Raw genomic sequence first — 22,532 nt, forward strand, 5'->3', positions numbered from 1 at the left:
AGTTTGAACGTTCATTTTAAACAACTCATGTTACGTAACTAGCACGCCCAAATACGCATAATGCGTTGCCCGAATTCCAAAGACAATTATTTCCCGCTATACTACGAACCGTGGGAAATGGTTATTCTATATCTGCCACGCGCACATACGCGAGGCGAGATACGCGAGGCATATGCAGCAAGGTATGAGACGGAGAGAACCCCCCCCCCGCTTTGTGTTGGTCATTGTCTCGCAGGAATCTGGGGAATTCCTTTCAGACATCTTGGGGGATGTGTTAAGTAACAATAGTCTGGAATGTGTATAGGGATTGGACACGTTGGGGGGGGTACCCCTCGGTCTCATTTCTTGCTGGGTATAACGCGAGGTGAGATCCGAGGGGGGGACTGTGGCAGATATATAGGCCTAGAACACCATACCCGACCCCTCGAGCGTCCAGAATTTTGAGATACCGGTAACCGTGGTACCGTCATCCTGTGTGGTTTGAAGTGCTGCTAAGGTCCAGGTAGCGCTCCTTCAAGATTATTTCACTGCCAAACCTGACATTGAATAGTTGCCATCTTATGGACTTTAATTAATTTGAATATCAAAGAGGTTTATTGCATGTATACAATCATGATATGTTCTTTATAGACCTATAACTTTTCACATGACATTCTCGAAACGCTTCAGAAAGACATTAAAATATATCATAAGTAAGTCGGCGAATTATAATTACAAATAGTTAAAATCAACATGCTCCGATCGTAGAAGTCTCTAATTCAGCAACATTTTCACGAAATCGGCAGTCTGTTCCATGGGGTGTAAACTGTAAACTCACGATAAACGCATACTTTATATATTTGTCCCAGGAATAGCCTTTTCACATCGTCACAAGATTTAGCTCAAATATTAGTTGTATGATGAACCGATATTAATTCTTTGAGGCATTGTGCTAACTCACCATGGCGGATAAATTAAAAAAGTGATGTAAAGAATCTTCAGTTCAACCCGTTTAGGCTAACTGGAAGCCAGTACACTTCCTTAAATTTGAGTGTAATCCATTCTTTTTATAATAACGAGTCGGGCAATTCTGGACATGACGCAGTTTCTTCAACTGATTACCACACACAACAAAATGCACTACTGTAATCTAGGAAGTAACAAGTGCATGCATAATTTTTGTACAGAAGAATACATCCAATTGGGGCACGTTGTGTGTCTGCCTCGAGCTGCTACGTCCCTGAAATTTCTATTTTATTCTATAGCAGTGCAAGAGTCATTTGTGTTTATGACAAAGCACCAACTATTTCCGCATACCGGTACAATTTGTCGTGTGTGTTTAGTTTCGTACAGGCCAAATGGAAGTTTTGATGCTATTCAAACAGAAACTCGTTTTAGAGTGACATGGAGTACGTGTCATTGAACTGACAGAATCTTGTTGAACGTTTCCTTTCCATTGTTTTTCCATAAACAACGTCGTTCGATTTCATTGCATTCTGGGCGAACTTAAAAGACAATCGTGCAAAAAGCACATCGTTTATATACTGTCCCGTATGTTATTACTGAAATGAACAACATAGGAGAGCGTACACAACGAAGATCTTCATAAAATGAGTCCAGATGGAAACAAAATTGATTGCCTTAATTTCACAAATATCTCAATGAACAAGTTTGTTAAAAGGGTCCAGACAAAACTGTTTCTCCTTGTGTTACACATCAAGTTAAGTCATAGAACACCGCTATTGACTAAATTATGCTAGTTCATGTATGCGGAAGCACTAGACCTTCAAGTGCGCACTTAAAAAGAACTTCGTGTCTGTTTCTCCGCGTACTAGGCACCTATTATGTTTTTATAACGGATCAGTGAGTTTTCCCTGTACTTTTAGGGATTTTACCGTAGAAGTACCAACTCGCAAAGATTTGAATAGTGACCTCAGTCAAGCCTACCATTTCAATGAAAGAACTAAAATAGCCTGTTGCGCAAAGAAAAGCTACACGACACCCCCATATATCCCTAAGTCGCGTACTCCACACAAGCAGTGTTGCAGCGTTGGATGCTCCACGTTAGACTTGACCAAGCCGAACGGCCAATCATATAGTTAAGAAGTTAGCATCGATAGTACCAGTCAGCTTACGGTCATAACACATCTGTAGGATTCACCTTTATTACAAAGTCAATTTGTCTTACCATTGAACATGGGTCTAACTGCAACAAAATCAGACCCATTGTTGCCCGTGATACTATTTGCTTTTTCATGTGCTACCCTTTGCGATCATCATGTTAACGCAGGTAAGTATAAACTTTGTGAGACTCTATATATTTTTCTCCTAATATTTTCCTCTTCTGTAAATAGCAGTATCGAATCTAAGCCATTTTTTTCGCAAGCGTATAGCTGCGAAAAATGAACCAGTTGCCGCCTACCTACAGTTATGTCTTTACAGTTATGTCAATATTTTTAGGAAATGTAGTCTAGCAATGAGCTGGTAATTAACCTTTGTATCGGAAGCAAGACTGCATGAAGATATTTCATATGGAGTTCTAAATGACAGGATGTAGTTAACCAACTTTCGGTACAACAGTTTTTTATACCATTCGTGTCATTCTTGTGTCATAACCTACAGTGCCAGTGCGTTTGGTGAATGGAAACACACCCAGTGAAGGGAGAGTAGAAATTTCCTACCAAAACCAGTGGGGAACAATTTGCCACAGTGGCTGGAGCATCAGGGAGGCCAGTGTCGTCTGCAGACAACTTGGCTACCGTTCTGCATCCCAGGCCTGGCGTGGTGCTCATTTTGGTCGAGGCTCAGGCCCAATTTTCCTCAATAATGTTCAATGCGATGGATATGAAACCAACATTGATCAGTGTGATCATACGGGATGGATTAATCACTACTGCAATCATAATAGTGACGTCGGGGTGACGTGCGAAACAACTGTAGCCTTTCCAGGTACACGATGTATAGTGCTTTCAGTAGAGTTTAACAGGGAACAGTTAAAACTGTCCTGGTGACCTTGGATGCGAAGTCAGGTTCATTATTAATTTTTAGGCCTTCGTTGGTGTAATTATTAAAAACTTGTTCCATACGCTTGGCGAAGTAGAGTGATATTCGAGCTTTAGAAACCGCCTGTAAAGTTACTCAGTCCTACAAGAGCTGGTACTTTCGGACAATCCCACTGCCGCAGAAGGGGGAGGGACCGCCCTCCTTAAGAACTCTGATGTCCCATGCCCGCGTTTTGTGACACTTCACACGCATTAAACACCCAGAAATAGCCCAACAGTTATTAAACCCAGAAAAATTTGTGTCAACGCACACTGTTGATTGCCATGCGTGTTAACTCGCCTACACTTCGCTGCGGCACGTCAATAGATGCTTCGGCAAGCTTGAAAGCGGATTGCGTGAGTGCAATAGGCTGGATTTACACAAAATTGGTTTCAAAATGAAGAAAAATATCAAAAAAATCTGGAAAGATTGGCTTGTAAAAAAAAAAAAAACCTAAAAGAAAAAACCAACACAGTGATATAGAAAAGACGTTGAGGGATGGGTTTTGCCTCCTGCCTTTAGTGTTCGCTTGTCTTGCCATCATAAGCTTTGGTTGCTCCCCGCAAATGTACTTTGACCTTTTGTAAATTTCTTTTAGCCTAAGGGTAGTTTCAGGAATTCTAAAATCCTAACCACATTGCAAAGAAAACAGAAACCGACCACATTCTGCTGATATACTAACGAGTACTATTGGATTTCCAAATATTGTGACTCTTTACAGCGGTAGTTCGTCTTGTTGGTGGACGCATGCCAAATGAGGGTACAGTGGAAGTGTTCTACCGCTGCGATTGGGGTACCATCTGCGGTGGTCACTGGGGTATCGATGAGGCAAATGTTGTCTGTCGTCAGCTTGGCTACCCTTCCGCAACCCAATCCTGGCGGAATGCTCAATTTGGTGGAGGATCTGGACCGATTCTCCTCACCAGTGTTGTCTGTCATGGTAGTGAATCAAGCATTGAACAATGCGATCACAGTGGATGGTATAATCACGGTTGCCGGTATCATAGATATGATGTAGGGGTGACTTGCAACACTACATCTGCCAACCCAAGTGAGTTGAGAATTCGTATCAGGACTGTAAATCTCTCGTTTGGATTAAACACCGTTTCGTTGTAGCCACTGTGGAATTTATAACTGTAAAGTTTTAAGAAGGTGCGTGGGAACAATGATATTAAAACTATCCTGAGTTATTTTTACATTCTAAATTTTTGAGCGTTGAAAGGCGCATGCAGTTAAAATATGCTTACATGGGTGACAAAAAAATGCAACCAAACTTGTGATTTTATTTCAGGTCCAGTTCGCCTTACTAATGGTAATAATCCTTTTGAGGGGCGAGTAGAGATTTACCATGATGGTCAGTGGGGTACAGTCTGCGATGATGGCTGGAGCCTTGATGAAGAAGCCAGTGTGATCTGTCGACAACTAGGCTTCCCTCCTGCGTCTCAGGTCTGGAAGAATGCTCACTTCGGTCAAGGATCGGGGCAAATCTTTCTGAACAGTGTTACATGTAATGGTAGCGAATCAAGGATAGATCAGTGTGAGCACGAAGGGTGGATCAGTAATAACTGCAGTCATTCGAGAGATGTTGGAGTGACTTGTGGGGAGCCAGTTGAAGAATCGACATCTACGCCAGGTAATTTGGTTAACCCTGAGCAATTCCGTTAGAAAGCCGGTTTTCGGTTTTCCACCATCACGATGGGAAGAATTTCTGCATTATTGCTTGTTTGGTTTAATTGTGTTCAGTTCCAGTGCGTCTAGTGAATGGAAATGCACCAAATGAGGGAAGAGTAGAAGTGTACTACAGATGCAACTGGGGTACAATCTGCCAGCGACGCTGGAGTATCAAAGATGCCAACGTCATCTGTCGACAGCTTGGCTACCCGTCTGCTTCCCAAGCTTGGTACAGCGCACATTTTGGACAAGGATCAGGACCGATCCTCTTGGACTTAGTTGACTGTACTGGGCATGAAATCAGCATCGACCAGTGCACTCACAGTGGATGGTTCAGTCATAATTGTTATCACACTTCAGATGTTGGAGTAACGTGTGATGTTACAGCCCCCTCTTCAGGTAAGTCATTGAGGACAGTGTGAGTTTAAGAGGCAGATGTTAGACTTTGTATGCATTTTAATCCTGACGCAAGTCAAGAGTATCGAGCAAGTGGGTTTTCAAATATCCTCTGTTGTAAAATCAGTCCCCATCACACTTCACTCAAGACGATACTTTTTAATTAATTACATGCAAGCAGTGGTGTTCAAAAATACAGCAAATTGTTTATACAACCAGGGCACTGTAGTGCTTAGTCAACCAAGTATCTTGTATCCTACGATGAACATCTAAAGTCTTCTTATCTTACCAGTTCCTGTTCGTCTTGTTGGTGGGAACGTGCCTAGTGAAGGAAGAGTTGAGCTCTACTACGAATGCAACTGGGGTACAATCTGTGATTATTCAAACGTGTGGACAATCTCAAACGCTAATGTTATTTGCCGCAGCCTTGGCTATCCGTCTGCATCTCAGGTCTGGCGAAGGGCTCACTTTGGACAAGGGTCAGGCCCGGTTGTGCTAGCCAATGTTGTCTGTGATGGAACTGAATCGAGTATTGAGCAGTGTGATCATAGAGGATGGTATGATTACTATAACGGATGCAGTCACGCGTACGACATTGGAGTGACTTGTAATGGCGATACTACTTCCCCCAGTAAGTTTTTGACGATCGGATTCTTTACGTGACGTTATCATATCATGTGACGCATTACGTAATTAATTTAGAAATTTCAATAGTTCAAGTGCACGTGGCACTAAAAATTACAGAAACATCGTCAAAACATCCAAATAGAGGGGAACAAACGAGAAAATGATCCCTTTTCTGTATTCATTGCAGGTTTATTAAATACCCCAGATATTCAAGGCTATTATTGAGTTTAAGCAGGGTGAAAGATGGATTAAGAACCAATGGGGACAAACCTGGGTTGGAAGGAAAAATAAACGTTTTCCTGTAACTGTTTTTATGGCCTTTCGAGGCTACATTTCGGGAAACTTTTTGAGGAAGGGAGATAAAATAGACCCCACAAAGCTTTCGCTCATATAAAAAAGGTTGTGGCTCTTTTTTGGGGGGGGAGAGCATATGACCCCTTTGGTAAAGACAGTTTACAATATACCTTTTGATGCGAAAACCACAATGTTGATTCTTCTACAGTTCCACTACGTCTTGTCAACGGTTCTACTTCATATGAAGGCAGAGTGGAAGTGTACTACCGTAACCAGTGGGGCACCGTCTGTGATGATGGCTGGGACATTGAGGACGCCAATGTCATCTGTAGACAGCTTGGCTACCCTTCTGCGTCAGTAGCCCACCTGAATGGTTATTTTGGAGAAGGATCGGGACTAATTGTTCTGCACAATGTCACTTGTAATGGCACTGAATCGAGCATCGATCAATGCGATCACAGTGGGTGGTCGATTAATAACTGCAACCATGACAAGGATGCTGGAGTGACTTGCAACATTCTGAGTCCATCCCCAGGTAAATGCCGTTACACTCCAAAAACACCCGGGTCAGACCCAAAATAGGTCATAATTTCACCTGGAAAGTCTGACCCAGGTGTTTTTAGAGTGTATAGAGACAAGAATGAATGTATCCTGAAGGGAAATGATGAAAATATACGTCTACCCTCCTCTTTTTTCAGTTTCAGTACGCCTTGTTAATGGCAGTACATCTAACGAAGGGAGAGTAGAAGTCTACTTTAAGTGCCATTGGGGTACAGTCTGTCACCGTGAGTGGACCATTAGAGATGCCAACGTCATCTGTCGGCAGCTGGGCTACCCGTCTGCATCCCAAGCCTGGAAGTATGCTCACTTTGGTCGTGGATCTGGACCTATTCTCCTTACCAATGTTGCATGCCATGGCAATGAATCAAGTATTGACCAATGTGAGCACAGCGGATGGTATGTGAATTCAGGTTGCAACCATTACTATGACGTTGGAGTAACTTGTCACCTTGTACCTCCTCCAACAGGTGGGTGATTCTACGTGTCCTTGGTGTAACGTAATTAAAATTTCGAGGGGGAACCAGAAAGTGTTTTCAGGGGGAGCTGTTAGCTGAACTTGTACATATTTGTAATTTCAAAAACAACAGGCCAATTTTTATTAGAATCTTCTTCCTTCACCTTAAAAATCAGTAAGTACCATTTGTATCATATTCCCTTACCTTCCAATGATGCGTTGGAAGCAACTGTATTTTGATTAAATCTTTTCCGAGATTAGTTTTTTCTCTCCCCCAAAAAGGCTTATTTTTATGTTCTGAAATGTACAGTGCCCATTCGTTTGATCGGTGGCGACTCACCTAACGAGGGTAGCGTAGAGGTGTACTACAGCGGCCATTGGGGAAGTGTATGTAGTTCTTCGTGGAGGATTGAGGAAGCTAACGTCGTCTGTCGTCAACTTGGCTACCCATCAGCGTCTCAAGCATGGCAACATGCTTACTTTGGACGAGGGACAGGACCCGTTGCTCTGGAGAATGTTGCCTGTGATGGACATGAATTAAGTATTGACCAATGTGACCATAGCGGATGGTTCGTTAATCAAGACTGCAATCATAATTCTGATGTTGGAGTGGTTTGCGGTCTTACAGCTCCTCCCCAAAGTGAGTGCGATGATTCCTCTGAGAACGGCATGAGTATGAATATTCATCAAGAACATTTTCTGAAGATATACTAAATAAAAGGAAATAAAATTGGGAACTTACTGCAAGAATCTTGTACAGTTTCATTGGCACCAGTGAAGGAATTCAAACAATCTTACTTTCCCTTTGTAGGTGCTAAAGGCAATAGGTGTAGAATGCCAAAGCATCACTTTTAAATAGCTAAACACTATCTGTCGAAACTATAATGATGTCTGTTACTTGAACATGTTCACACGCTGGTAGCAAATAAGTGTTTCAACGCTAAACAAAGTCTTAGTAGTGGACTATAGTGTTTTCTGAAAAGCACCGTATTAAAAGTTCGTCTTCTCTCAGGTTTAGTACGACTTGTTGATGGCAGCAGCCCTTACGAAGGCACAGTGGAAATTTACTACCAGTGTTACTGGGGGATGATAGCGGATTACGATTGGACCATCGAAGATGCCAATGTTATCTGTCGCCAGCTCGGCTACCCTTCTGCTTCACGTGCTCTTCATTATGGAAACTTTGGACAAGGGTCAGGGCCGATTCTGTTGGCATATGTTGAATGTGATGGGCATGAATCAAGCATCGACCAGTGCGACCACAGTGGTTGGTTTTCACATGATTACTACTATTACATCCTTGGTGTTGGAGTTGAATGTAATGTTACATTGTTTGAGTCAGGTGAGTTGATGTTTAAGAGCATTTATGGGCCTTTTCGGCCGAGAAAGTTAAGTTGACAATACACCAACGTGCAAGCTTGTCCAGTTATGTTAAGACTTATTTTATTAAGTTTTAGAAATTTATGAATTAATAGATCATCCACATCAAATCACAGACCCTGGAGCAAGTGCCGATTTAAAATCTATTCTGGACTATCCACATCCAACTTAAATTAAGGTTTCTGCCAACGATAGCTAGACATCTTCAACGTTATTATATGAGTTGATACACACTAATCATTCGATATATCATCCCTTAAGTAATTTAATTTTCCTATTTACTGAAGTGGAAGCTAGATGTGGAAAATATCACTTTTGGGAGAGTCTAGACAATATATTGCATCGAAATGCCATAATACATCCCTCAACCTGTTTGTCTCAGTTGTTGTGCGTCTCGTCAATGGAACCAACCCTTATGAAGGCAGAGTGGAAGTGTACTACCAAGACCAGTGGGGCACGGTCTGTGATGACGGTTGGAGCATTGAAGACGCCAACGTTATCTGTCGACAACTTGGCTTACCTCCTGCATCCCAAGCCTGGCGTGGCGGGCACTTTGGTCAAGGCTCAGGATCGATTCTCTTAAGTAGTGTAGCTTGCAATGGCACTGAATCAAGTATCGACCAATGCAGCCATGATGGCTGGCTGAATCATAGTTGCAGTCATGCAGACGATGTTGGAGTAACTTGTGGAGAAACGCGCGACGTCTCTACTCTTTCAATCGGTGGGTTTATTACTCAGTACATGTAATTGGTTAATGTTCAGAAAAAATATATATTATTGATGGTCCAACCGCATTAAAATGTATTCTATTCGGATCCAATCAAATTACCAATTTTTAAGGCTATGACGATTCTTGAAAGCTGTTTATCTATTCTGTGCATAAACATGAAGTTGCAGCATTAAAGCAGATGTTCTTGTTGATTATGTATGGTAAAAGAAACGGGTGCTGTGTTTAAATAATATTCTTAAATGCTTTGTTAAAGCACTATGAGTCGACGCGTATATAGACTTTGACTAAAATGTTAGTATATTTCATGCCAGTTGTTTTAAAAGGAATTACAGTTTTGTTTAATCTTGCAGCTGATGCCAAATTAGCAATGAACGAATAGCAGTTTGAGACAACAGTTTCATTAATTGCTTTTCCACAGTCTCAGTTCGATTGGTAGACGGGAATACTCCTTATGAAGGTCTAGTCGAAGTTTACGATAGCTGCCAATGGGGCAATATCGGGGGCTACGGATGGAGCATTAAAGAGGCTGACGTTGTCTGTCGACAGCTTGGCTACCTTTCTGCATCTCAGGCCTGGGAGAGTTACTATTACCGCCGAGGATCGGGGCTGGTTCTCATTTCAAATGTTAGGTGCCATGGAAACGAGACAAACATTACTCAGTGTGATTATGACAGCATAGGGGATGAAAGCGTTGAATGGTATTACTACTATGATCTCGTTGGAGTAACCTGCAATCCTACGCTCCCTCCACCTGGTAAGTCATTCCTTATGAAAGCTTCAACTTCAGTCATGCATAAGTTTTAACAATATTTACATGATTTCAAACTGGTCTTTATCACAGATTTTGCCGTTAATATTGTGTATAGCCAAGTGACGCGTACAAATGGATTTGAACAGTTTTCACCTTTGCATGGATCACAGCTAAATAGATAATAGTATAGGAATGTAGAAATTTTCAAAACCCTTCTTCTTATGTGATTGTTTGGGCTACATCTTTTACCTAAAGTTTCTGTACATATTGTACTGGTTAACATTGGCAGAGGTTTACAAAGAAATAAACAAATAATTCACAAAATGCAATTCTGACTGGTGGAATGATAATATCAAACTTTAAACTTACATTGGAATTTTTAACTTCTTGGTGTAGTTGCAGTCCGACTTGCTGATGGGACCTCGCCTCATGAAGGTAGAGTGGAAGTCTACTATAAGTGTCAATGGGGTACAATTTGCAGTAGCAGCTGGGACATTGAAGATGCAAACGTCATCTGTCGACAGCTCGGCTACCCTTCTGCATCTCAGACCTGGACTGGAGCTCGGTTTGGTCAGGGCACAGGGCCGATTCTACTAAACTCTGTTGGATGTAAAGGTGACGAATCCACCATCGATCAGTGTGATCATAGCGGTTGGTTTAGTAACAACTGTTATTATCACGGTAATGATGTGGGAGTGACATGTGACGTAACCGACCTTTCAACTGGTAGGTTTCAGTTGTCATATACAAAACTGTCATATCATTCTGAAGCTTAAACAATCGTTTCATTTGTCCTATGACAAAGTTTTATCCTTGGTAATGAATGGTTGGTTCATGCAGCTCTTGATGTTATGACAAGCGGTAATTAATGTTATAAAACTGTGTTAAATTTCGATGCATCTTGGCGCATCTACAACGTTATCCAAGTTAAAGCAGGTAGTATGTGAATGTATCACATACGGTCCCTATTTAGTTTTAGTGCGCCTCGTCAACGGCACAACCCCATACGAAGGCACCGTGGAAGTGTTCTACCAAAACCAGTGGGGCACGGTCTGTGATGACGGTTGGAACATTGAAGACGCCAACGTCATCTGTCGACAGCTTAACTTACCTCCAGCATCCCAGGCCTGGCGTAGCGGGCACTTTGGTCAAGGCTCAGGACCAACTCTGCTGCATGTAGCTTGCAACGGCACGGAATCAAGTATTGCCCAGTGTGATCATGGTGGAGAGATTCCCCATAGATGTATCAACCAAGGTGGTGCTGGGGTGACTTGTGGAGAATACCACTTCAATGCGACCTCCGAACGAGGTAATTTAAACCGACATTAAAACCGACGGTCAATTAGTTTGATAAATTTTTCATATTTCTTTGGAGAACATTCCTGTTCACAGCAAAGACAAAAATTCTTGCATTTTAATTAAAAAAATTCTATTTTAAGCAACTCAAGGTCGTAAATCATGTGGTGCAGGGCTTTCATTTCAATTATACGCCTTAACTCTTTCGAAACTGTTTAGAGAGATAAAGTAACTAAACGGAACATTTCCTGGTCCTTTACCTTAAATCACATGCTTGGCGGTGTTTGCATGAAATGTATTTGAACCTCTTTCTCTATCAAAATAGTCTCCGTACGTCTCGTGAATGGAAAGACCCCCAACGAAGGACGAGTCGAAGTGTTTTACAAATGCTTCTGGGGTACAATCTGCCACCGTGGTTGGACGATCAGAGATGCCCACGTCATCTGTCGACAACTTGGCTACCCTTCTGCATTACAAGCCTGGACCAACGCCCACTTTGGGCAAGGCTATGGACCCATTCTCCTGGACAACGTTGCCTGCGATGGAACAGAAGATAGTATTGAGCAGTGCAGTCACGATGGATGGTTTAACAGCCGCTGTGGACATTACAGCGATGCTGGAGTGACTTGTAACACGGACACTGATGTAACGTTGCCACCACTAGGTACGTAATATAAATGATTCACTTCACAAGTGCTAACTTTACCTACAAGATTGCCTTCGTGATATATATCTTTTACAGTTGAAACATGTAACACGAAATTACAGGCAAACAAGATTGCTCATACCTGTAACACAAAAATAGCACAAAAACGTGGGGATGATGAGACCGTCTAAATTCCGAATGTTAATCCTGATGACATCTTGGCATATTTGTACCTTCACACACTCCATAGAGACAGAGTAAAAAATAAGCAGCAAGAGCATTTTTCCCACAAGACAAAACTGTATGACGCATAATATTGATCGGAAAAATGAGGCCATTGAAACAAATAATGCTCGCCGATACCGTCTTGTCACGAGGATTTGAGTAAACTGTTTTCTGTTACTCTTTTCTTTCAACAAATAAAACATCAAGGAACTACACTTACGTTAGGAATAGGTTAAACAACATAATGTTTGTTTCCTTGTGCACAGATACCGAGCGTCCAATCATAATATGTCCTGCAAGCTTAACAGTTGAGACGGACGCCGGTCAGAATGTTGCCACCGTCTCTCTTCCTGCGCCTGTATCTGTTTCTGACAACTCGGGAATGGTTTCGATAGTCATCAATCTTGAAGGTTCTGCACAGAATTACAATTATGAGGTTAACGAAGACATCATATTGAGCCTACTGGGATCCCCACACTTGCTGCAATACATCGCATTCGACGATTCACACAATAGAGCATTATGTGACATGAACATTATAGTTATAGGTAGGTTTGGTTTATTATTGAAAACTTAATAGCAGCCAGAGGCTGAATTACTGAGATTTTACAAATTTTAATAATACAAAAATTACAACATCAACACAAACTTGACCGAAACAAGACAAAAAATATTCTAAAAAAGATGAACCTAAAAACAATATTAAAAAAGATTACAGGATATTCATCACCCGAGTTAGAGGCCAGTAGGACATACAAATAGAAGTCATTCTGAGCAATAAAGTGGACATATACACAATTGATTTAGGATACATATTAAAAGTGGACAGTCAGCAAAAAGTAAAAAAAAACACTAAAACATTGCAAGGTGAGTTTAAGTGAGGACAAGGACACACAAAATGGTGAGTTACTATTATTCAAAAGTTGAGTAAAATATGGCATAAGACTTTTTTTAAAACGTTCAGTTCTACCATTTTGTGCCCTGTGGAACACCAGCATAAACAGGTGACTAATCCGAATGAGATTGACCATACCTCACACGATGCACATGATCAGACAGAAAATCGGCCACCCAAGCTACAACAGAGGAGGAAACTCCCATATTCAAAAGCTTGCTAAGAGGTATGGTGTGATCAACTCGATCGAATGCTTCAGAGAAATCTGTTAATAAAACAGAAGAGACCGATTTCCTTTGTTCTGCCTGAAAGTGCAGCGTGTGAAGTAAGTTAATCAAGCAATGTGATGTAGAAACCCCTCTACGATTCCCATATTGCGTGGGATCCAGACCACATTCCATTTGTTTCAAGGTTTCCTTTGCACTAAAGTGTTCAGCAACCTTTGCAAAATGATCAGTTAATGCAATAGGTCTCAAATTTTCAACAGTTGCTGGACCAGATTTGGGAACCGGTACAGTGGTGACTCGTTTCCACTGAAAAGGAACACAATGTTGAGCAAAGGAACAATTTATGATTGCAGTAAGGGGCTTGGCTGATTCACATGCAAATTTGCGGATAAACCTAGTAGGAATGTTGTCTGGGCCACAGGCCTTATTGCATTTTGAGTTGTCCTACACCTTAAAGCTTCTCAAATATTCACTGAGGGAGCAGGACGTGCTGGCAGATAAGTCGGAAGATCTGACACGTCAAGTGGTGACAAATCAGAATAAATTGACTAAAATTTAGAACATATTGCATTGGCAATAGATCTATGATCATGTAGGTTGCTTTATTGGTTTGCTTATATCGGCAGCTTCATTTTTTTGCGTGGTTTCTACCCCATATGCCCTACCACACTGCTGTATATTATGCTTTTCCAGTTTCATTTCACTGGCATGTTTTATATACCATTGTAGATAACGAATCACCTGAAATCTTCGGCTGTCCTGATGACGTCATTATTCCTGTCATGTCATCGTCTGATCAGGTATCCTATAGCTGGATGCCCCCTGTCACATTGGACAACTCCGATTCTGAGGTAAATGTGGTATTTACCTGTTTGGTAACCTCACCTAATGAATGTTACCAACATGGTCTCGGTACGTTCTCAGCAGGGCTGTCTACTGTGAAATACACGGCTAGAGATAAGTCAGGGAATGCTAACGTCTGCGAGTTCACCGTCACCGTAACAGGTATGTGGAAACAAGTCCTTTTTTGCGCCAACCTTTTATAGAAAGTATTACAGAAAGAAGTCCATCCAGCGGGTTGCAGTTGGAAGGGACAATTTCTATCATTCTATCTGACTATACTGCTTTCATCTTTACAGTTGTGGCTATTGTATGCCCAGCAAATGTGACGAGTTTAGCTAGTCCTGGTTGGAATCGAACCAGCGTGAACTGGATTGTACCGGATTTAACTGGATGGGATGGACCAACCAACTTCACGTCAAACGCCAATCCTGGTGATGTGTTCCTCATTGGAACTCACAGAATCATTTACCAGCAGTGGTTTTCTCTACATAAAGTGGTTTTGACATGTTCCTTCTTTGTGACAGTTGCGGGTAAGAAGGCTCATCTTGTTACAGCAGGTACCGGTAATGAAATCATTGGAAAGTGTGATTTCAAAAACAAGCTTGATTATTTCTGGTTTCATATTCAACAGGTCAGTGTGAGTCTGAAGAATACAGCGGACTTACGTGGCCTGTGACGTCAGCGGGGTCTGTGGCAAAGTCTGTTGAGAGGTGCTCACTGATGACAACAAATGGTACGAAACTTTATATTGGAGAGTTATGAATATGTCAACTTTGAGAAACTTTGTTTATGTAGAAATAACTACTCTAGTTTGCAATAATTGCAATTTCTCGATATGATTATTCCACAACAATTTTCTTATCTAGCCGGTCAACCGCTTGCTGTGAGGAATTGTTCAATTTTGGAGCCTCCTGTATACTTTCGATGGGAACAGCACGAACCTCGTGGATGCGGTGACAACAAGAACGAAGTTACACTTGAGGACGTTGAAGAGGTGTTCATCTTTCATTTTGACCAGTCGATCGAATGCTTCGCAGCAAAAGGATAAGCTTTTGTGGTTTTGTCCTTGATAAACATTTAGATAGTTCACCATGTGGCAGCTAAGTAATGCTGTTTAACTCTTTTCGATGTCAGGTTGAGGTCAGCCTTGGGAATGTCCTTGAAGTAGTAGAATTCGTTGCTAATGAGACGTCAGAGCAAAGTAAGGTCGCAGAAGATATCAAAGTGGTCTCTAATATTTTAGAGAACATCGTTGGAGCTGGATCTGGTGACACCAAGGTATTTTGTTAATCAATTCTAAAATATATTAATTCCACGGATGGTGAAGTTACCTAGGGAATATTTGAACCTGTCTTTGACCATCATTACCAAATGAAATTGAGACAGCAGATTGTATTAATTTTTCCTTTTGTTTTCACTCGGCTTGTTCCAAAGGTTACTGAGTTAGTGGTGGAAACCGTCAACAATGTCATAGAGAATGCTGGGGCGGCTACCGACACCAAACCCACCCAAATCGATGCAGGAAGCTCCTCAGCCATCGTCCAGTCCGTAGAAATCCAAGTTTCCTTGACCCTTCAGCAAGAAGGTCTGGTTAGTTTACAGCAGGACTCCATCCACATTGAGGCGATCAGTCTGGACCCTTTGCAGGCAAGGGACGGTCTCAGTTTTGTATCTGTAAAAGAGGCCACTGTTCTGCCACCTGGACAAGAGTCACCCCAAGAGGGCAGATCACTTGCTGGTACAGAGATCAGAAGATTAAATAGCAGTGTAATACCAGAGGACTTCGATGTCTTGGCCTCAGCTAGGCTACCAAGCAATATTGTCGACCTGTTAGTGTCCCCTGACGGTAAGGCTACATATTACAATCAAAGATCTGCTTAGGAAACTCTTATAACATTCCAATTGATATGGTCACGTCTATTTACCAAGCAATGATTCTTATTCATGTTCATTGAGAGATTGTATAAAACACAATACTCGTAGCCACAGCAGTGAAGCACTTCTTAAATCAAGCAAAGTTTTTTTTAATCTAGAATACTTTTAATTACGAGGAATTGAATTAAGAGCATTGTAGCCTTTCAGATTCTTAAGCTTCTTGCCCGGATAAGAAAAAAGTTCAAAAACATGTAGCTGACTCTAAATTTATTTTTTCTCCACATCTAGGAAAGCCCTCTGCTAAGCTACAAGTCAGCTTCCTGATCTACGCAGATGACACGTTGTTCCAGTCTGTCTCAATCAAGGAGCATCGAGGAGAGAATAACTCGACTCGTAAGGTAGCTGGATCTGTCGTCTCACTAACTGTGGAAAATATCGAACTTGTCAACCTCACTGAACCAATCGTCATCGAGTTTAAGGTAAAATAAAGAATGTCTCACAGGAAACGTATCCAATAGGGAAGGTTTCATTTTCCATAGCATTTGTTAATTTAGATATTGCTTGACAATAAGGACCCTGGATATTCCTAGTTATCACACATTGATTCCCATGATGAAATGCATCTCATCAAAATCAAAGCCAAATAATTGTGGTTTAGTTTTCGTTTTTTTCTCCCCTCAATTGTATTGTACAGACACCAGATAATGTAACGGACGAAGAGTTGCAGACGATCCAGTGTGTCTCCTGGGATTTTAATCTCGAGGGTGGAGTCGGTGATTGGTCATCAGCTGGCTGTAAGCGGGCCAGATTGACCAATGACAGAGTATCGTGTGATTGTTACCACGCCACCAACTTTGCTATCCTTCTGGTAAGTGTTGTTGGGAGCTACAGTATCTTCCGCTCTATGATTGTACCCGATGATTTCCTAAACCTACTGTATTTCCGCCATATATATTATAGTCGCAAATCTTTGCCTGAAAAGGGGATAAAGGATAGGGGAAGGTGTGGGGGGTGACTTGCTCGGAAATGAAACTTTGAAAAGCCGGGAGGGAGTGACATCTTATGACTATATATGACTCATGATATTGATGTATTCTGTACAGTGCATTCAGAATTCAGAAATTAAGAAATTGTTTGTTTCCCTTTCATTTTGAGTGATATTGAATGCATTTTTGTCGTCGGAAGTCCGAAACATCTCTCACAAACCCGTTTAAATTTTTTTCTCACCACAAAAACTGGAGGAATGATTCTATAGCCCTTCCCCCTCCCCAAAAAGTGGGAGGGGCATATATACACCCATTTCCGGGGATTTACGACCATGGCTGTATTGTTGGAACAGCTATCTTGTTTTCCGTGACGTTCCACACTTATAGAGCTTAGCCTCAAAACCAAATTTTCATGGAAGGGGGAAGGAAACCAGGAATTTTTCGTGTACACTTTTATGGCCTTTTAAAGGGGTGGAGCTATACATTTGGGAACCCTTTACACGTGTTTGAAAGGAATGGGAGGAAATGGACCCAGACGTCACCTTTCTCATATTGTATACGACAATGTGGCCACTTTAGTGTTGGGACATGACCTGCAGGTTCTCCTGGAGCTGAATTATAATCACAATTATAGAACTGAATATATATGCATTGTAATCCAGGTAAGAATTATTATGGTACTGTTACGTGGACGTTGTTTTTGTCTAACGTAGAAAAGCTTGTTGTCATTTTTATCTTAGGACGTCAAGGGCCAGGTACCCGAAAACACTCCTGCCCAGAGAGCGCTCGATGTCATCAGTCAGGTCGGCTGTGCCTTGTCAATCATAGCTCTGGCCGTCACGTTGATTATATACCTAGCTATCAGGTATAATTTAGGTCAATTTAAGAATGTTAAACAGATAACAGGCTGCCCTATGTACAGTAAAATTGGCTTAAGGACTACCAGTCGATGTTAGGGCCTTACAACCTGGCCTTAATTAATGTTGTAGGCACAGACCTCATTATTGCAAGTGTAACTCCATGAAGAAACCATCCATTCAAGACATACATGATGTCTTATATCTCTTTACAGTGATTTGTTTTTAGCATATAATTAGGTGTATACAAAGTTTATTCACTGGTATCTTTCAATTGGGATTACGGGTTTTATAGGTAAGATTTCTTGTTTCCCAAGCCCACTTTTTGCATGATACCCCACAGTGATATTCCAAAAATGAGCATCACCAAATTAATTTTGTTTTCAGGAAGTTACGAAGTGGTATATCTCGTCAGATTTTCATTCAATTTTGCTTATCCCTGTTCCTGCTGTACATCGTGTTCCTTGCTGGTATTGACACTGGAAAAGTAAGTATATCTGGCCAGATGGGTCACTGCAGTGTTTACATCATCGTCAACAATTTTCGTGCACTTTATTAATTTTATTTACTTGTGTATTCGTAATCAACTGTATTTTTACAATGTGTCACGAGCAAGTATTGACACATAGTGACACTCTCCGACTACTGGTAAAAGCTAATCAGACAAAGTAATCAGTGTTGGTCGTCATGGTTGTTGTCATTTGATGTTTCAGGTCGCTACGAATGATGTTTTTCTTTATATTCATATATCAAAGGCCTCTGTTGGTGGTTGTGCGTTTGTTGCTGCTTTACTCCACTACTTGACTCTATCCACTATGATGTGGATGGCTGTTGAAGCCAGGAACATGTATATCAGTACGGTGAAGGTGTTCCCAGAAGACAGGCCTTGGTACATGCTCAAGGCTTGCGTCATTGCTTGGGGTGAGTTTTGTTTTTATTTTTAATCATTTTGTCAAGGCTTAAGCCTGGATCATAAATTATGGGATATCTTTTTTGTGCCAAGGCCTATTAAAAGTTGTTGGATGTCTTCAAATGATTCTTCCTCAGGATTTCCACTGATTGTTCTGACGATCACACTGGCTGCAGCTACCAATCACTACGGCACTGTGCACTAGTAAGTAAGACAAATACTAATTAAAATATATTGCATGTGTGTACCCAACAAGGACATTAAATCAAACACCTTATGTATTTTCTACAGCTGTTTCCTGCGACCTGGTCTGGTGCTGTACATTGGTCTCCTTACTCCCATCGGTCTCATCCTCATCCATAACATCGTCACTTTCGTCTTGGTCATGCGTAGTCTCCTGAAGGTTAAAGAGGTATCACGCTCCCAGCAGATCTCCAAACGCCTCCAGAATGCTGTGGGTATCTCCACCCTCATGGGACTGACCTGGTGTTTTGGGTTCCTGGCCATCAATGAAGCGGCAATTGCCTTCCAGCTCATCTTCTGTCTTGCAAACTCTTTTCAGGTAAATGGAAAAAAAAATCTGACTTGATTCCGAATATGTACTTTTGCCTTACAGTGCTTGAACAGAAGACATATTTTCTCCGCTTTTCTTGAAGGGTGTGATCATCTTTATTATGTTTTGCGTTCGTCGTGAGGAGGTTCGTGCTGCTGTCTCACCCTACTTGAGAGTTATCACCCGCCGTTTGCCAAGCTCACGTCCTCCAAAGTCCAGCGACGCAGAGCTGATGTCGACCTCGGCAGTTCCTTCTTCACCATCCAGTGTCCAAACTTCGACCTATGAAGTTTCTATATCCGGAATCTAGTAAGAATACACGAGCAGACTTGTCAACGGGGGAAGTTTACAGGTTTTTACTCCATTCCCTCCGTTACCTCCTGTAGTAGTTTTTGTCGTTCATGTTTGCAAAAAAAGTATCAATTATTAGGAAAACGTAAAGTGTGTCTGGTTATTAAATGTCATCTTGAAGATTACCTGTAGTCTGTTTGACCCAACTCTACCTGGACCTTGCTTGACATGAACAATTTGGAACTGTTTTAACAATGTAATCTTTCTCTTTTGCATTAGTTAATATGTACCGTAATAATTAAAACACCAGCTTGCATTGTATCTTACTGCATTTATTAGACGTATACAACAGCGGAATTTGAAATTTAAATATTAAATGTTTTCTTAATTTTTCTTGATAATGAAATCTTTAACGGGTAGTTGGTAATGCTATTTTCAGAAAGGGAATGCAGTTGTTCGTAATCATTCTTACACGGAAATTATTATGCTAGAGTGCTTGTTAGTTACTTGGGGTACGGAGAATTACTTGATTGTGTTTCTATTTAGAGTAAAAAATATGTGTTATGATTATGCAAGAGTTTTAATCAAATAGTTGAATTTTTGGCTATTTTGTGCATATATATTCTTGAATTAAATGTGGTTGTACCATTGCAGGCTTGGCATTAATTTACACACTGATGAACATATTATTACTTCATTCTTAATTAATAATTACTTTAATTAATCCAGTCTAACTTTATTTATACATGAATTAAACATAGAGCTTCTGTCCTAGATCCTGCTGGGCCTGCAATGGTGTAGACAGACTTTAGGGATGGATTGGGGCAAAAGGAGCTGAGAGTCCCATGGCGGAATTTCCCCTGCCCCCGGGGTAGATTTTACTTGATAGGCGGCTTTTTCAAGAACTTCGTGAAGTAGCATTTTGTCCCTGGTAAAGTAAAGCAGTAAAGTAACGCGCCACAGATGGCGTGGCGACAGCCTCTCATAAAATCCTAATTTCGGGGGGGGGGGCAAGATATAGGGTAAGAATAGTGCGCCGAAGCTACCCGGCTTAGATGAAACAAGCATACCACTGTGTTCTGGCTATTAAAGTTGAATAACTACACCCCATCGAAGAGCCTCGGTGTTTTGAATGTTCAAGGATAGCTTAGGCAATAGTGCTCTTTAACCTGAAAATGCACACTTCGTATTGTTCGTGGAGCTGAGTAAATGTAAATTGGGTGCAGTTTCAGTCTCCTAAATCATATGTTTCATTATTTTTCATAGATTTAGTGTTTTTACTGTAAACAATTTGACTTCTGAAATGAATATTCAAATTATTCCAGTACAAGTAACTACTACGTTTCAAATGTCAAACTAATTATTAAGTGGTCCCTGTTTTGTTATCTTGTCCTGAATATCCTGATAGATGTACAGAAGAATAACATGTCTTAAGGGCCTTTTGGGAAGAGTGGGTCAAAAATGCGCATTTCCTATGTTGAAATTCGTGTGGAATACACTATCGCGTTCACCATTTATACAATTAAACACTCTTTCTTATCCTTGTGTGAGATGTGAGGCAGACCTATATAATGGAGTAAAATGATATGACTCTATCATGACAAATAAATCCTTGGAGTGGTTCCGTTCGGTTCGCCCAAGGAAGCCCATCATCATCACCAGGAACGAGCACGCATAACGTCTGTCCGTCATCGTAGCCATACGTCTACTCGTATATGCTTGCAGCTTGTTCTCTGATAACCTTTGCTAGCTCTGTCGAATACGGTAGCTTAAGTGACCATCCGTGTTACCGCGTTACCGAGTTAATTTGTTGTGGAAACAGAAAAACACACACTGCATAATACTGATTTCAGATCCTCCAAAACACGAAGTTCAACGATAACGCTTGTGGGAATATCGATTTCAATGATCATTCATCTCTGAAATGCATAATTCAGAGATAAAGGGTCTCAGAATCACGGAATTCAACGATAATGTATCTTGGAAACCCTGAATTCCCCTTTTCGTTTACTGGTACATAGCACGTAGCCTTTGCGGGTAGTATGTACGGAGTTTTGGAAATGCCAACCAACTTGATAACAAAGCATCTTGGCCCGGGGTGCTTCTGTTTTTCAAAGCGTTATCCTCCTATTGCCATACATGATATTAAATGGCCCATGCGGACCTCCCTGGACTATTTGCTGTTTTCTGCATTAAATATTTTTTTTGGAGTTTAATTATGGCTATTGCTGTTTTTCAAATTGCCCCCTCAAATTCATGTTTTAATCGCGACAAATAGCAGTTCTGTTCGTAACGTATGTTTCAGAACCCACAAATAGTTGAGTTGCACCATTTTGTCCGTCTGAACCCAAGCATAGCACATACAACTTCCTCACGGCGCGGCATGGAAAATACCCATACACGTGTCATGCGTGTACGTACGTACAAAACGTCGAAACATTCAGGCTTGAAGTGGTCGCTGCATAGCTTGGTGCTCGGCGATGGCGCTGTGCACTTTGCCCGTGTAAGCCTGACTATCGCCGTCCTAAGTTTCCGGTATTTCCGTCTTTTGGAAAATTGTGCATACTTGCGCCATCTGTAATTGTGCTACCACAACCTGCAGCAACGCACCTGGTTGGTTGATTAGTATTGTAGCAAACATTAATGATCTCGAGATTGCGTTTTTGAACTAACAGTGTTGGCGCCGGCGCCGCTGGCCGATGTGTGTTCTCAAACGTACATCACAATTATGCAAATTTTCTATGCTGATAAGGTGCTTGTTTTGGGGCAGGGCCGTTTCCCAAAGACTCTTTATAATTTTTTCTCATACTTAGTAATTAGGGCGATAACTTTACTGATAGGAAATCTTTCTATTCAAACTAATTAAAAAACTTCATGGGCTCTTTAAGTAGATTACTAAAACGTCATAATATCCCACCGCCTGTTACAAGTGGTGAAGTAGACATGATTATCACACTTGCTGGTTGTGTCTGGATGACGATATCCCGAGTTAATCCTTATTTCAGGATTTTATCAACCAGCTTTTTAGGATGCGTCTCCCTTG

At 41.3% G+C, this 22,532-nt stretch overlaps 1 protein-coding gene across 1 annotated transcript; it reads left to right on the top strand.

The window, feature by feature from the left end:
• The first annotated feature begins 1,958 nt into the window (after positions 1-1,958).
• On the top strand, positions 1,959-21,662 carry LOC110978237 (scavenger receptor cysteine-rich domain-containing protein DMBT1-like). Its single transcript, XM_087132649.1, has 30 exons — positions 1,959-2,269; positions 2,602-2,928; positions 3,743-4,072; positions 4,313-4,654; positions 4,765-5,091; positions 5,381-5,719; positions 6,218-6,544; positions 6,708-7,037; positions 7,335-7,664; positions 8,037-8,366; positions 8,787-9,125; positions 9,553-9,888; positions 10,282-10,611; positions 10,859-11,194; positions 11,507-11,845; positions 12,319-12,600; positions 13,904-14,179; positions 14,314-14,547; positions 14,649-14,750; positions 14,884-15,011; positions 15,152-15,295; positions 15,452-15,863; positions 16,181-16,371; positions 16,587-16,760; positions 17,619-17,743; positions 18,123-18,222; positions 18,491-18,656; positions 18,783-18,849; positions 18,937-19,207; positions 19,302-21,662. Exons 1-30 carry the CDS (start codon positions 2,176-2,178, stop codon positions 19,506-19,508), a joined length of 7,635 nt encoding a protein of 2,544 aa, XP_086988775.1. The 5' UTR covers positions 1,959-2,175; the 3' UTR covers positions 19,509-21,662.
• The last annotated feature ends 870 nt before the right edge of the window (positions 21,663-22,532 follow it).

The sequence above is a fragment of the Acanthaster planci genome, linkage group LG02 (genome assembly GCF_054643075.1).
Source record: "Acanthaster planci isolate LZ-2023a linkage group LG02, COTS_SCS, whole genome shotgun sequence".
NCBI lineage: Eukaryota > Metazoa > Echinodermata > Asteroidea > Valvatida > Acanthasteridae > Acanthaster > Acanthaster planci.

What these genes read in the sequence shown, in the direction of transcription:
- LOC110978237 (XM_087132649.1), top strand. Translation starts at nt 2,176, where the DNA reads ATGGGTCTAACTGCAACAAAATCAGACCCATTGTTGCCCGTGATACTA. An exon ending in TCTTACAGCTCCTCCCCAAA is followed by an intron (nt 7,665 to 8,036) that starts GTGAGTGCGATG and finishes GTCTTCTCTCAG; the next exon opens with GTTTAGTACGACTTGTTGAT. An exon ending in CGTAACCGACCTTTCAACTG is followed by an intron (nt 10,612 to 10,858) that starts GTAGGTTTCAGT and finishes GTCCCTATTTAG; the next exon opens with TTTTAGTGCGCCTCGTCAAC.